Here is a 16,029-nt window from a genome sequence, read left to right as displayed (position 1 = left end):
AAACTCAATTTCCCCGCACAAGAATACGTGGTAAACCATCTGGGTTCACAGGTAACCTTGCCCCCCCCCACTCCCCCCACTTACAATCTCGCTTCAACGTGCGTGGACGAGGGGTGGCAGCTGGAGCGAGCGCTCGCTGCTTGCTACGTTTCCGATTACGGACGCGAGCGCTTGCCGCTTGCTAAGTTTCCGATCACGGACGCGAGCGCTCGCCTGTTGCTACGTTTCCGATCACGGTCGCGCGCGCACTTGGCGTTGGGGCGGGTGGGGGGGGTCCGTTTGTGTTTTGAAGAATTCAAGGACGAGGCTCGCTCCGCTATTGGCCGAAGCGCAGGCGCGTGACGCGAGTGGCGCGTTCCCGTTGGCCGGACGAATTGTCGTCCCTCCCCACCCCAACTCGTAATTCACTTTGTGGGGGGGGGGGGGCTGTGAGGGGGTGGGGCTGCGAGGGGGGGCTGCGAGGGGGGGCCTGGGGGGGGGGGTTGCGAGGGGGTGGGGCCTAAGAGGGGGTGGGGCCTAAGAGGGGTGGGGCCTAAGAGGGGTGGGGCCTGCGAGGGATAAGGGCTGTAAGGGGGAGGGGCGTGGAGGGAGCCTGGGAGGAGCCTGGGAGGGGGATGGGAGGGGCGTGGAGGGGAATGGGAGGAGCCTGAGAGGGGGATGGGAGGAGCCTGGGAGGGGGATGGGAGGGGAATGGGAGGAGCCTGGGAGGGGAATGGGAGGAGCTTGTGAGGGGAATGGGAGGAGCCTGGGAGGGGAATGGGAGGAGCCTGTGAGGAGCCTGGGAGGGGCCTGGGAGGGGCTGCTGCGAGGGGGGAAGCGACCGCCGCTCAACTTCGGCCGGGTACGAAGGCGACGAGTCGACGACGACTCCCAACGCGCCCTGCGCGTCGCGATGTCGGCCTCATTAGAACCAACCGCTCGATAACTCCGCCGCGGCGTCGTGAGGTGAGGGGAGGGGTGGGTTCGGCAACAGTCGACGTGCAAAAGCCAAGAGAGGCAGCGGCCGCTTCGGCTTCGATCTCCGGGCGCGGCAGTCGCGACGCGGGTGCCAAGTTCTTGTAGAAGCGCTTCGCTCGCTGCCCGCGACTGTGTCCACGCGAGAGTGAGTACAGTGCAAGTGTTTACACCGCGGGTAGACGGACGGCGATGGGGTAAAGTGTGGGTGGGTAACTCCTTACCCCACTACCACCACTACCAGTACCTCTTGTAAAGACGTGGAAGAGTAGGCCAAGGGCCATTCGACGAGAGCGGCCTCGAGTGGAGGTCCCTCTGAGCGGGAAATCGCAGGGCCCGCGCGCCTTTGCTATCACGAAAATAAACTTCGCTTTTTTAAAAATAAAATTTTTATTAAATCGTTACAGTCTTTAAGCACTCAGAACTGGCGCTACGAGAGCGGCTGTCGCTTAGAGCGACAACACTCCGACGACGTTAACGATTGCGGCATCTGCTGCGAGGTCTCTAACTTTACTCACCACGTGCTTTGGTGATTAAAGTCTCGACCGGTCCACCGTCTCGCAACAAAGAGAGAAGATCGTCTACACCCCCCCCCCCCCCCATTTAGCCTGAAGACTCTTCTTGTTGGAGCCGAGTGATGTTGAAGGACGCAGCGGCATCAACACGAGGGCGGGCCGCGTTTTGCCTCCCTTCGTGGTCGATGGTTTTTTTTAGGCCGAGTCAACCTAGGGGAGGGCCTCGCGCGGGACCGCTTTCAAGACGATCGTGAGCGGGAATCGAACTCGTGTGCGCCGGGTTCGTGGTTGCAGTGCCACCACCAGTTCACAACAACAACAACAATCACCGCCGTGTTCACCAAGTGGCGAGGACGTCACCACCAGGGCGCTTGTGCCATGCTAGGTGCACTTTGAGGCCACACAAACAAAGATTTCCCCCTCCCCCTATAGCCTGTAACATACTGTAGGGGCAAGTGCTGTTAGCGAGCAGCTATGAAGACACGGCACACGAAGGGGGGTGGGTGGCCAGCACGCCCGACCGCCTTTGTCTCCCCTAGTGGCGATGTTTTTACACACCGCCCCGGGTACTCAAATTGAGGCTGAGTCGACTTAGGGGAGGTCCAGGACCGGTTCAGATATTCGTCACCGGTGTTGGCCGTGGGCGGAAATCGAACTCGGGTTGCTACAACTACCGCTTTGCGGCCACAACAACATTCGCTATTAAGTTGAGGTGACGTCACCACGACGCTTGTGCCAGGCTACGTGCACCTTGAGGCCACGTGGAGTGGTCGAACGCCCGCTGGCAAGGAGGTCACGGGGCGCAGACCCAGGTGCCATGTGTAGACTGACTGAAATGACTGGCCGATGCCCCTTGCTGTGCCCCTTGCTGTGCCAACCCCTTTGAGGCCGCGAACACACGGACAGAGGCACCTAGCCGGATTATAAGACGCACCTTTACAATGGGGATAACAGAGTGCGTCTTATAAACGGGAGCGTGCAGTGCTATCGTGGACAAGCCGGTTCGGTGTTAATGCCCTGTGCTGTTCAGTGTTTACCAGTGTCATCGCTAGAATGATTTGTCTATGAAGCGGACGAGGAGGGATACACCTCATGCTGCTGTTAGATGTCTCAACGACACATTGGTGGAGTTGCGGTGTGAGGGCTTGGATAGAGGTGCAAGCCCGGCAAGTGCCGTCGCAAACCACCGCTGGCAGAAGGGCGCTTGACACAGAAGCCTCCTCTTCTTGGAGGAGGTGTTTTGACCAAATCTTCGACGCTGGCCAGAGGTCTTGGAAGAAAATAGTGGGAGTCACCCACGCTTTACGACTAACAGTGGTGCACCCATGTGCAATAATACTGCTGCTGGGTTGACAAGGGAGCACGCTTTAAAACACGCGCTTGCGATGGATTTACTTGTGGCTTTGTGAAAATGTAGCCACTTTTGAAATTCTTTATATTAAGTTCGCTTGCTTGCACGCTTACGACCGTGCAAATCTTTCGGTCGTTTTTTAACCCACTTCCCGTGATCCAATCGAGCTGACATTTTGCACACAGACTCGTTGTGCGTGACAATTTATTTTCGTGAAAATTTTTTTCCATAACTTTACACTTTTTAGGAATGTTTTTTTAAATATTTAATTACCAATTGCTTAATGGTGGCAGGCAATCATCTGACCCATAGGTGGCAGCCATCTCAAGCCAGAGGACGAGAGGACTCTAGCCGCCACGCATATAAAGGATTTATAGTGAAAAACTTTGTTTTTACAGGTTAATTTTTTCAAACCGGTTTCGTGGATTTTCACCGCGTCCCCTAGATGGCGATATAACTACAACATGCAGGTTAAAGTGGGTACAAGTGGAGAACGCGTGAGCAATGCCCTGTGGCAGAAGAGGCCATGCAAACACAACGCTCTTCCTTGAACGCGAGACTTTTAGTCGCCATGGTTTCAAAGCTGTTTAGATATTTCATGCATTTTAAAGTCTGTCTCCTATCGTTATCATCAGCCACAATTTATCCACTGCTAATTGAAGACTGCCTCCAAGTCGTCACAATCTCTCGTGGTCCTGCGATGCATCAGTGCGCCTGCTGATGAGCTGATTTCACCGCTCCATCTCTGCCGATGGACGTCCTCTTGGGCGAGTTTCCTCTCACCGCCTGCCACGGAGTTAGTCTCGACCACCACCCATCATTCCCTCTCGCGACGTGCCCAATCCAAACCCCACTTGTGTTAACAGGCAACAGGATGTATCTCGATTGTGTATATACCCTAATTCATGGATTCCTCTTCATGTCTCATTGTAATTATAAGCTTATCAACGTAGCTGATCAACTCCCCAACCATACAAAAGAAACACTTTAAGCGTGCATCTCTAATTCGCCTTGGAGCAGTTTTCAGTCTTTGTTCCATACTCTGACCCATGTGTTTCTGACCCATATGTTACTCACCCATGTGTTTCTGACCCATATTACTCACCCATGTGTTTCTGGCCCATATATTACTCACCCATATGTTTCTGACCCATATGTTACAGCAGGTAATTGAGAAAGTGGTTGTATGGGGAAGGGAATTACTAGATTATCTGTATGTTAGTATCTGATGCATCGCGTGGACAGAGCTAAATGGAAGACCATGATCGCCAACGCCTTTGAGAAACGACGTGGCACAAAGAGCCAAGTTAGAGGGGTGGGGCAGCCCCCTGTGTTTGCGAGCGCCTATTAAAGCGGACTAAAGTGGTTTACAATATGGTCAATAGTTTGGGTTGCATGGCCACAGTCGCACTGTGGCTGGGTCTTTAATGTTCAAATTTACGAGGGAGGTGTGCGCATCGGCCAGTTGATGTTCTGATGCAGTTCACGGTTTTGTCGTGGGTTGTCTGGAGACGGAGTCTTCTTAGGAGGCAACACGTATTTATTTAACAATAACGTGAACACACGGGGTCCCTAACACGAAAGGGATAATGGCCCCTTCTACCCGATGACCTGAGGAGGTATAGCCTCCGGGCTAACGTGCCCTGGTCACTGGGACCACCTCATCTTAGCCTTCCAACTAACGGGACCTAGGGGAGGCTGACCCGACCCAGCCAAGGTTCTTGGGCCTCGACCACTGGCCCACTCAGACCGGGCCCTGATAAGGACGTCGTGTCCGGGGATCTTCAGGGTCCTAGTCTTCAGGCGAGCTCTTCGATCTTCGGCTTGACGCTGACTGCCGGAGCCGCTCTGGGGTCCGTCTTTTACGGGGCTCCCAGGGTCACTCCGCCCCTGGCCACGCCCACGCTCTGGAACCTTCTTGAGGGACCTAGATTGTTGCGCAATCACCCAGCCCCCACTGGGGACCTGGGGTGTCCACCTCCATTCTAGATTTGAAGCTTTCGTGACTGCAAGGATTCATACTCTCAGTTCTTTCGGTAAAGTCACGTAGGTAAAAAATGAAATTAAAATTAATAAAAAATAAAAAACAATGATTTATTTATTTTAATTTAATTTTTTACCTACGTGACTTTACCGAAAGAACTAAGAGTATGTCCACCTCCGGTTCGTAACCGCCCTCCAGATTGCCTGACCCACCAGTCCTACTTGGTACAGGACGGACCCGCTATTTCCCCCTGTTGGGCCCTGGCTGGAGCTGCATATTTCCAGTAGTGGTGACGGTGTTTCACGCCTGACAATTACTCACCACAGTTACACCACCAGTGTCTTCGGGGAATGTCAGAGCCAGGAGGTGTGCGACGTTTGGGTCTCGAACGAGTTGTTTCTTTTGAACTTCCGCCTTGTTCCACTCTAAAGCTTTCGTGACTGCAGGGATTCATCTTCTTGGTTCTTTCGGTAAAGTCACGTAGAAGGGAAGTAATAAAATAATAAAAATAAAACAATAAAATAATTCTCACGACGTTTCGGCCACAACGCAAGGAGGACGGCTGCTTGCGTTGTGGCCGAAACGTGAGAATTATTTTATTGTGTTTTATTTTTATTATTTTATTACTTCCCTTCTACGTGACCTTACCGAAAGAACCAAGAAGTTGTTCCACTCTGTTCGCCAGAGTTGTTTTTTTCCCGGATCTGGGTAAGATTCTGGGATGGTGACAGCGTGACACCAGACGGGGCAATCGGGAATTTGAGTCAGCAGCCGGTTACATTGTTGAGGTATTATTGGCTGATGATGGGTAGGTGGTTGTCATTGGCAAGAAAACGTGGATGCCCCTTTGCAGTTTGCCAGAACAGTGCCATGGGATTCTTATCGGTCTCAAGTGCTCTGGTTACGATGCGCATCGCGTTATTCAATCGTGCATCTAGCGGTTTTGTGCACGATCGCCCGGACCAGGCTGGAGTGCAGTGACTCTGCCACCAAGTAGCTCAGTGAGAGGGGGGCGCCATTTCCTATCGCTTCAGCTCGGGCGCCCCATGCGATGAAGGGATGGGACGTGACTTTGTTGCCCGGGAGGTGGGCACGGATTACTTGGCGAACGACCGTGCTCATTACACAGCCCTTCAGGGAGCCCAGAAATTAACACTACCCAGTCGCGTTTTAGAAGTCGGATATCTCTCGCTAACATCGTCCAAATTCAACGGTTGATGGTCAGACGGTGACGTGAATGACATTTCGATGTACCACCAGCACTGTCGTCATCGGCAGCCGTGATTAATCCGCTTGATGGTGGGGCGATCTGTCTAGCTCCCGCACATGAGCGGATTTCATCGCTGCGTCTCAGCGGCAGACATCCTCTTGGGCTGGTCTCACTGGACATCTGTGACAAAAGAGCTTTATTGCTCATTGGATTTATCAAGTATAAATAAATATTCTGATATTTCACGTGAATAAAATATATATACGTATGTTGTTGAGCTCAAACTAGCGGTACATCTTGGTTTGTATCATGAGGACAAATCCCTAGTGTGGCTTTCATAAACTACACCGATGTGCCAGGATATTTGTGCAACCTCCAGTAAAACCTTGGATTGCGAGTAACTTGGTCTGCGAGTGTTTTGCAAGATAAAAAATAAATATTAATTTGATAAACGAGCGAGGTCATGCAATACGAGTAGTACGTGTATACGTTTTGTCTGCCGAGCGTCACGTGATCACAACTGATATAAGAGTGCTTTGATGTACGAGTGCTTTGGATTACAAACACGTTTCCGGAACGAATTATGCTCGCAATTCCAAGGTTTTACCGTATATGCAAAGCGATCAAATACCCTCTCGTGGGGCTCTCTAGAGCTCCCTCTAGTGGAGGCCCTTCTGCCGTCCGTGGCGTTAGCAAGCAATTGCAGGACGGCTCTGCCTTGAGCTGTCATGTTTACAAAACACTTCTCATTCTCACTGTTAATTGCAACGTCGTGGTCTGTGAGACATGCACTGTGGTGGCTATTGTGGAGACTAATTGCCTCGTTATTGTTTTTCATGGCGAAGAGCCTTGAGTGTAAACAACGTTGCCCGTTTGGGGAGTTTTTATTTTGCACACAGATTTGGAGGCGAATTGTGTACCTTTCCTAATACGGTGCGTCTCTCTCTCTCTGTCTGTCCTGCAGCATGCTCCAGGACAACTGTAGCGTGTCCGCTTTGAGGAGGTAAGACGCCGTCGATGTTTATGGTCATAACAGCATAGAACGCAATTGCGGAGTGTCATGCGTGGGGCATCGGGACTGTACTCATGACCTTGAAAGGTTGCTATGTGCAGCAGCAGCAGCAGGCAAAAATGAAACGGATGAACGTGTAGGTTCATACCTGAGCTGCGCTGTCTCCGGGCTGTCCTGTCTGACTGCCACAGGTGAATCGGAGAGCTGAGCTTGGCACCGCTGAGATGCTGGGTTCGAATCTGGGCAGCCGCCTGTGATTAAACCAGGGGTCCGTTGGGAAAAGACAAATCGAGTACAAAATTCACTTTGGTAACCATTTAAATCAAGGACCCGTATCTCACAGAGAGGGCGCTAGCCTGTAAATAACTGGCACTTGGCCAGCATTATTGTAAGAAAGACTGGCTCTGCTGATGAGGAACTGAATGTCGAAACCAGTCCAGAGTTTTTTCTCGTATTAAACCGATACTTAAAAAAAAATGCACTCCAAGAAGGCCGTGTGATTGATGGAAGGGTACCAAATATGAACTCTTGTTTTAATGCATCGCGCGTGGTCGCAACGCTGCCAAACTTTGCGTTGATAATTCCGCGTTCACGCAATCACCGAAACAAAGCGCGGTGCGGAAAGACGTCGATCGCAAGCCGTGTTCACGTCAAAAAAACGCACGGCTAAGAACCGATTTTTAAAGCCCCACGCCACAAACGTGGAGACAGAACAGGCACTTTTTCCACTGGGCACCCGGCGCTCACTCTCTCCACGAAACCCATCTGCTCGACCGCGGGAGCCCAGCTGCTGCGTTCCCAGCGACTGTTGGAGTTTTTTTTCTCCCCCCCTCTCCTCTTTTCATACATCTGCTTTCACGAGGGTCTCAATTTGACAGCGCCACTTCCCGCCCCACTGCGTAGGGCCCTTGCGGCGGGAGGGGTGGTGGAGGCGGAGCCCGGCTGGAAAGTACTACGTCGCGCTTAAGCACCGCCAAACTCTGTTTTCACAGCTGCCGATAGGTTCTCGGGGCAGGGGCGTGAACTTGTCGCGAGCGCAGGTGATTACTTTCAAATGTTTTCCGCTGAGATGAGTGGCGGCGGCGGCGGCAGCGGGAGCGGAGGGCGCAGTCTGTAATGTCAGCGTTATGTACTTTAGCACTCGCACGGGACTTTGCGGTTTACGGAGCTGTGAAAACAAAGCGGGGTTGTTTTGGAAGCGGTCCCGCAACGGCACTAGATGCTCGGTTAAAGCGGCCGGCGCGGGGTGCGGCGAGCCGAGTTGAGCGACGACGAGCTCGGTCCGATCGGAGCGCCGAAGCCGGTTTCGTCTTTCGCCGCCACGTGCTCGCCAAAGGACACCCAACTGATTTGAACGAGGCCTCGCAAAGAGAGAAGTGAGCATCGTGGCTTTTTTGAGAGAGAGAGAGATCGAGCGGTCATGCAGGCGGGAGGGAATGCGCTGGGGCTGTCTGGGCTGGAAGAGCAACATTGTTGCTTGCGATACAGGTACGCACACGCTGGAAAGAGATCCGCGAGGCCTTGTAATGCGAGTGTGCAAAAAGCCAGGGAGGTCGGGTACTGTTACGCCCTTTGTTTGGCGCGCCCCGGAACGAGCGAGCAAGGCGATGATACAGTTTCGGCGTGCGCGAGTGTTACGTCGAATTCGTTTTGTAAAAACGCGTGTGTTTTCTAAGTTAGTTGAGTTACTATGCTCTCGTTTCCTCCCTCCCCCTCTTTCTCTTTACCCTCCCCTGCTCTCTCTCGCCCCCCTGGACCACACAGCGGGGGGAACGCTGTGGGTTGTTACGTGCGTGTCGGTCAATTGTTAACGGTGCACTCCGGTCGTGTTGTTGAATATTGTAAAAACGGGTGGTGTTGATCCGTTTTGAGGCTTTGTTAGGGTGAAGTGCAATTGACTCGGGTGAAGTTGGCCAGAAAGGTTGTGTGTGTGTGTGGTCGGGGGTTGGGGCGTTCAAGTTTGTATCATGAGAGTTGTGAATGCACGTATGAATATGTTATTTAGTCTTAAGTCGGAAATATAAAATGTAAACCAGGCCACGTTCTTCACTTGCAGCAGTTTCATTTGCGCTACTGGCCGAGGGGGGGGGGGGGATACGAAATGTGTAGACCCTCATAGCAGTACCGTCACGCGACCTCTTCGTTATTTAAACTGCTGGCACCGAGATGATGTGTGCCATCAAATTCGCTTGAAAACGTAGCCTGTGTGTGTTTTTGGTGAGAAGCCCGCTGTACATTTTAATGTTTTGTCCGTGAAATTAACTCTGCTGTCTTGCACCGCTGTCCAATTGGGGTCTACATAAACTTGCGCCATGTTGACATTTCCTCTTAATTATTAAGGTCGTTGCTGTGTACACAGGTCAACCATGTATGCCGCTCGCTCGCCGCCCATGACTCTCCGTCAAGACGGGTCTACGTTTGTTATGATATTTATAAGAATTGGATTTACCCTTTCTGGCAATAAAACAGGAGGTGTTAAGATGTTCAAAAACCAAGTAGAAACCTTTTGCCAGGAATCATGTCTGCATTAACCACACAGAGTACTTGTGGTGAACATGAAAACAACGAAAACATGCTCTGGTAGTAAATGATGGTCCACACCACAGACAGCATTCTTTAGAGCCTCGTCTCAAACAGCGTTAGACCAGAGGACGCCAAAAGGCAAACGGCACAAAGACAATGCCACTATCAGGGCATTTATAGCTGGAGTGAGTAGCTACATATGGAACCTTTTTTGTTTGCATGTTCACCACAAGTATGTGTGGTTAATGCAGACATGCTTCCTTGCAAAAGGTTTCTGTTTTGGTGTTTTAACATCTTAACAGTTCCTGTTGTATTGCCAGAAAGGGTAAAACCAATTCTTATATTTTGATACTGGCAAGAAAGGTCCCATGATTATGATATGTCTCTGTTGTAGAAGGAACTTTTGAGGTGAGGTTGACCCAGATGTGCAAAGGCTAGGGTTCTGTTTAAAATTGGCCCAGTTTGGTAACCATTGGATACGTAAACGTTCCACAAAATCATTTCCAAATTGCCGAAACGACGTCGATTCTTTGGCTTCGGAATGATTGCTGGATGCTCGTGCGTAAACAGCCCGGGCAGTTCTCGAATGAGGACCAACAGTAAGTAGTGCACCACAAGTTGTGCTTGTTGATGTCGCTAACGCCGAGGAGAGGAGAGCGAGCAGGGGGCAGCATGCTGGCTTGGGGCCCGCAGACGTGTGTTTGTTTTAGGCAGAGTTACTACCCAGGGAAATTAATTCAAGTTTTAGTTTTCATATCGGTGGCGCTGCCCGTACTCCCAAAAATAAATCCAATTCGTGGAGAAAACTGCGCACTCAGTCACTGTCCTCTTTGGCTTTTGGCGAAGGATTCGGGTGGAAACAAGGAGTGCCTCCCTGGCCTGTCTCAAGAGCTCTTTGCGAGAGGCGTCTCAAAAGTGGGGGAAACCGGATTTCGCAATTGTAAACTGTGCGCAAGCAGGATAAATAAAATGTAGCTTTGACCTCGCCGCAGGCGTTTGTCCTGTTTAATCATAGAAGAAGCGGCGATGTTCTCTTTATTTTAATTTCAAATGTTGGCCGTTGCCCAACCTTGTTGGAGTTTCCTAATTGGTCTCAAATTTCAAGAGCTTGACCATACGAATAGTGGAGTGGTGGCGGAGTGGTTAGTGCGTTGCGCTTTGAACAGCCGTAGCGAACATCATCGGCGAGCAATATTTGGATCGATCCTGGGCTCCCCTTTTACCAACCCGCACTGACCATCGAGGTGAAGTATGGTCAAACAACTCCCATGTCTCTAACACGGCACAATGAGGCCTTCATCCAGCAGTGGATTGACAAAGAGCTGGAAATTAACGAACGAAGCAAATGTTTCTTTGGTGTCATTCACTCTGTCTTCGTGGTGTAAACATCTCTCCGGCACTGGGGGAGACAAAGGTGGTCGGGCATGGTGTTGGCCTTGTGCGGCTTGGCTGACTTTTGTAGGTGCTTGCTAACAGCACTTGCTCCAACAATCCGTTATAGGGAGATCTTTCTTCTTGGTTCTTTCGGTAAAGTCACGTAGAATGGAAATAATAAAATAATAAAAATAAAACATAATAAAATAATTCTCACGACGTTTCGGCCACAACGCAAGCAGCCGTCCTCAGGTAAAGAACAGGTCTGTCGAGAAGACAGAGTGGGGTCTGTTCTTCACCTGAGGACGGCTGCTTGCGTTGTGGCCGAAACGTCGTGAGAATTATTTTATAATGTTTTATTTTTATTATTTTATTATTTCCATTCTACGTGACTTTACCGAAAGAACCAAGAAGATGAATCCCTGCAGTCACGAAAGCTTTAAATAGGGAGATCTTTGTCTTTGTAGCGGATTTTCGATCATCATATGTGCTTGTTCCTGTGGTGTGTCCTGTGCGTCTTATAGGGCAAGGGTTTACCTTAATGTGCCGTGATGCAGTGTTTTCCAGTGCTGTTTTGAAATGTGTGCAATCCGTTTACCTTCGTATAAATGCTCAAGCTTGCCAGATGTGACTCATTCTAGCTCAAACAAACCACAGATCCACACCCTTGACATTAGTACAGAGAGATTGAAATATATGATGCCTCAGTGGTTCAATATGTATCATGATCTTTCAATACAGCCATAATGAATGCTGGATGAAGGCCTCTCCAAGCCATCACTATCTCTGACGGTCTTGCGATATATAAATCCACCCAGCACCTGAACAGGAACTGATTTCATCATGCTAGCAGTGGATTGATCGTGACTGCTGATGATGATGAATATTAATAATTGACATAAGTGTTTCATAAATATTACATGGTGCAGCTATTCTTACGGCCTCTATGGTTTCCATTGCTATGAGCGTCTCCTGTTGCAGCGTCTGAAACCATTCCTTAAATATATAATAAACATGCAACGCCGCTCTTTCCTCGTGTAATATAGTCAACACATTGCCTGCCAGTCTCCTAGAAACATTAACTTCGTAAAGACGCAGGACATTAGGAACTCGTGGAGACGCTGCTTCGGCGGTGTAATGGTGAAGCACGCTCGACGCGCAAACCGGAGGTTGAAGGTTCGATCATCTCTTTATCGGCTCAGTGGCTGTTGGAACAATGTTGCACGTTGCTTTAATTCACCCTGTCGCCTCTGTCCACCCGGCAGTATAAAATCAGAGCTCCACAGTTGGGCTACGATCGGCAGGTCGCATGTGATGGGCTAAAATGTGGGTACTACCGCCTGTTTCCTCCGAGACGTACTGGTTAGGCTGGAAGAGTAGGCCAACGCATGCTACTAGATCTCCCTCTTAGTGGAGACGCTTCCCGTGTTAGCCGAGCTGCACCTCGGCCTTTTCCTAACTCATGCCCACGGGGCGTTTCACCTGCCTCGCTCTTCACTGCGATTCCTATTTGGCTGCTTGTTAAAAATGAACAGAATTTTGTTTTGGTGCCCTAGTTTAAACAAATAATAATATTAAAATATATTCTACTCGGTGCAAAATGAGAAAAAAATATTCTGGCTCGCTTCCTGCCTGGATTCCTGTCTGCCTGGCTGGCTGGCATGCAGGTGAACGTGCGCGGTGGTGACGACGTCACTGCGCACATCTGCGTATGTGATGACGTCACCCGCAGCACTGAGAAACAGTCAGTGCATTGCGCTGATGTCATCACGCCTCTCGTCATCCTACCCTGGATGTGGATCCCATTCAAATGTACAGCATACACTATCATACTATCATACTTTAATAGAAAAAAGTTTTGCTGGCTGGCTGGAGGGACGGACAGACGGACGGATGGTCACGTGCAGGCTGCTAGTTTTCTTGAAGAACGCACTCGGGGACAATGGCGTTACTTGATGTCTCGTGAGACGTGCCAGGACACCCTTAGGGGAGAGCCACTGTTGTGGGTCTCTGCACATGACCGGGCTTGCTGCAGCCAGAAGCTGTGGCATCTTAATACGCACTGGAACATGCCAACATGAAACCGGAGTGGAAACCTCGCATCCATCTGCGAGACGGTGGCACCTGCGCACTTTGATTTTGCGTTTTCTTTCATCTTCACGGTGAGGTTGCCATTTCATTGGAAGCGTTTGTGTCACGCTGGTGTTTTTGTGGGGGAATTAATTCTATTACATTCACCGCGTGGGTTTACTGCGGTTCGTGGTGCCGCGTAGCTGTCTGTCGAGTTTTCGTGTTGGGCCGCTGGCGTCCGGCGTTCCGCTCCCCCCATGGGGTGGCAACTCCTCGTGGCGCTGAGTTGGAGTTCCCGGCACGCGGAGTGAAACGTCGGACATCGTGCCGAACAACACGCGGTACACCCTGAACACGCATCAGACTGTGTTTGTAATTATGAGGTTATTTTTCTAAAATCAATTGTCAGGTTGTGCTTAAAGGCCACGACACACAAAAAAAAAATCTTGCTCGTTCATTTTCCAGAGGCCTCGGTTACATTGCCATAGCGAAGTAGGGATTTTTGCTCTCAACTCAAGACTTTGAAAGCAGCAACAACAACAAAAAGTCACCCTCTTTTCACAAATTCCTGTTGCCATGACATTCGTTTACATCACTGAACCAGGAATAGCTCCGTCCCATCAATTCTAAATACCACTTCCTCCCGTACGGCCAAAATTCACAGAGCCGATGGCTGTCACGATGACAGGGGGTGCGAGTGGATGGTGACAAATCTGCTCACCTGCCCTTGGTTTTTCCCTGCGTTGATGTTTTAAACGTCATTCATTCTTAGCGAGGGTGATGGCGTAGGTAACCGTTGGTTCACGGTATGGATACCGGAATGTGACAAGATGAATAAATCCCTTCATTTGACGGAGAGCCTGGGCAGGACCTGGCAGCTAAGAAGCGGGTGATGGGCAATGGTCAAGAATAGCGACGGACCTGCAGCCGAGGAGTTGATCACGTCCGACAGGATACGGACCTTGGAAATCGGTGTATGTGCATGGGCTAGGTGGATGATGATGTCGCAGGATATGACGGTTTTGCCTGGCCTGCATCCAGCAGAGGGATTGTTTATTGAGACCGGGACTACATTCTAGCTGATTGCAGGGTGGGGGCAATCCCCGGGTACTGATCGGCAGCTTGGCTGATGATGATGGTGAGAATTGATGATGGTTACCGCACCGTGGTGGTTGATAAGATCTGTGAACGAAGCACATTCTGGATGCGTGCGGCAGGACATCTCTGTCAGCAGGTCATGAATACTTCAGTGGACACGCGTCACACACACACACAAGAACGCCGTATGCTTATAATGTGTAATTAAAAAGGTGAAAAGTGCATCTACGACGAAAAATGTGGCACATTTCCCAGTGTAAAAGTTTTTGATCCATTAAGTTTGAGCTGTCTAATTACTACATTTGGTTGTTAGAATAGTTTTTTTTACTTACTGGTGAGCCGAAAAAATTTCAATTGGCACGTTCAACACTTCTACACGGGACAGTTGTCAGATGGTGGAGGGTTTTATGACATATATTTGGCCAGTTTATTACGTGGCCCAACCCAAACATCAATTAATTGATTGTAACATTGTCAGCCAAAACCCACGTCTTAAAATTACCATCTTGTTTTGCGAGACTTTTTAACGTACCCCACTGGTACTCTTTAATCACCACCTGCCGATCCCCCCTATTCCTCCTCCCCCCCCCCCTTCCCCCCTCTCCTCCTCCGCTGTTCCCCGCAGGATGGAGGCGTCCTGCCTGGAGTTGGCGCTGGAGGGCGAGCGCCTGTGCAAGGCGGGCGACTTCTGGGCGGGCGTTTCGTTCTTCGAGGCGGCCGTGCAGGTGGGCACGGAGGACCTGCGCACGCTCAGCGCCATCTACAGCCAGCTGGGCAATGCCTACTTCTACCTGGGAGAGCTGGGGAAGGCGCTCGAGTACCACCGGCACGACCTCACGCTCGCACGGTACGTCTGCCGACACTCACCATAATCATTCCTTGCCCCGTGATGGCAGCGATGTGTGCCCAGGGGCTCGATGCCAATCAGAGGTCGCAACCGGGTACCCGATACCCGTACCCTACCCGATACCCGGCTACCCATACCCGAGTACGGGTACGGGTAGCCGTTTGCGACCCTGGTGCGGCCGGGTACGGGCAGGCCGTGAGTCACTGGCGAGTAACCGTTTGTCACTCATTTCGGGTAGGGTACGGGTAGGGAATGGGTACCCGTACCCGGCCGGGTACGGGTACCCATTTACGACCCTGGTGCGGCCGGGTACGGGTAAGGAATCACAACCCGTTTGCGACCTCTGATGCTAATGCCAAGGTCTGCTGCTTGCCACGATGAGAGGGCTTCGGCAGAGAGTTTGTGTAGTTTGCGCTGCTCCTCCGTTCAAGGAGCGCAGACAACAGTGGTTTACTTTGTGGGTTGCAAGGCTACAATCGCACGACTGTGGCTGGGTCTTCGGTTTTCCATTTATGAAGGAGACATGCGCATCGACCTGTTGACGTTCCGACGCGATTGCTGGTTACGCCGCTCGTATCTTCGAGGAATGCCGAAGACAGGAGGTGCAATGTCTGGGTCTCGAATGAGGTGTTTATTTTGGACGTACGTGTTTTTCCACTCCGTTCACCAGCATTTTTTTCTGGGTCTGGGTGAGATTCTAGGATGATGTCAGTGTGACCGTGGAAAGGGGTCGGGGGGGTGTGGTGACATTGTAGCGGCCTTGGTCAATGGATTCGTTGTTGTTCTTGGCAAGAAAACGTGTCAACTCCCTTGCAGTTTGTGCGATGTCTCTGTGTATATTTGGCGGAAGAACGTTCGCCATTAAGGGGAGCCAGGGGATTGGTGGCGGTCTCAAGTGTTCTGGTTGTGATGCGCATCGCGTTATCCAATTGTGTGTCAAGCGTTTTTTGTGTACGAGCGCCTGGAGCAATGCTCTGCGAGCGATAAGAATGATTCTGTGCATTTGGCTTGAGCGCGTGCTTTTGATCAATGTTTGGTCACTGGGTTGATGATGGCATTAGTCGTGAAGGCTGCCATCTTCCACTCCACGC

The 16,029-nt window shown here is 50.9% G+C and overlaps 1 protein-coding gene across 5 annotated transcripts in view; it reads left to right on the top strand.

The window, feature by feature from the left end:
- The first annotated feature begins 818 nt into the window (after nt 1-818).
- Nucleotides 819-16,029, top strand: part of LOC144734006 (G-protein-signaling modulator 2-like) — a 47,610-nt gene continuing 32,399 nt past the window's right edge. Inside the window, exons 1-3 of one of the 5 annotated variants that reach the window (XM_078616042.1) lie at nt 819-841; nt 6,979-7,017; nt 14,717-14,938. In XM_078616042.1, coding sequence (XP_078472168.1) covers nt 6,980-7,017; nt 14,717-14,938 — 260 coding nt within the window. In that variant the 5' untranslated portion in view covers nt 819-841; nt 6,979. The other 4 variants (XM_078616040.1, XM_078616041.1, XM_078616043.1 and 1 more) reach the window with 4 other exon arrangements.

Source organism: Lampetra planeri, chromosome 49 (genome assembly GCF_965212315.1).
Source record: "Lampetra planeri chromosome 49, kcLamPlan1.2.h2, whole genome shotgun sequence".
NCBI lineage: Eukaryota > Metazoa > Chordata > Hyperoartia > Petromyzontiformes > Petromyzontidae > Lampetra > Lampetra planeri.
This window is presented reverse-complemented; position numbering and strand designations above follow the sequence as displayed.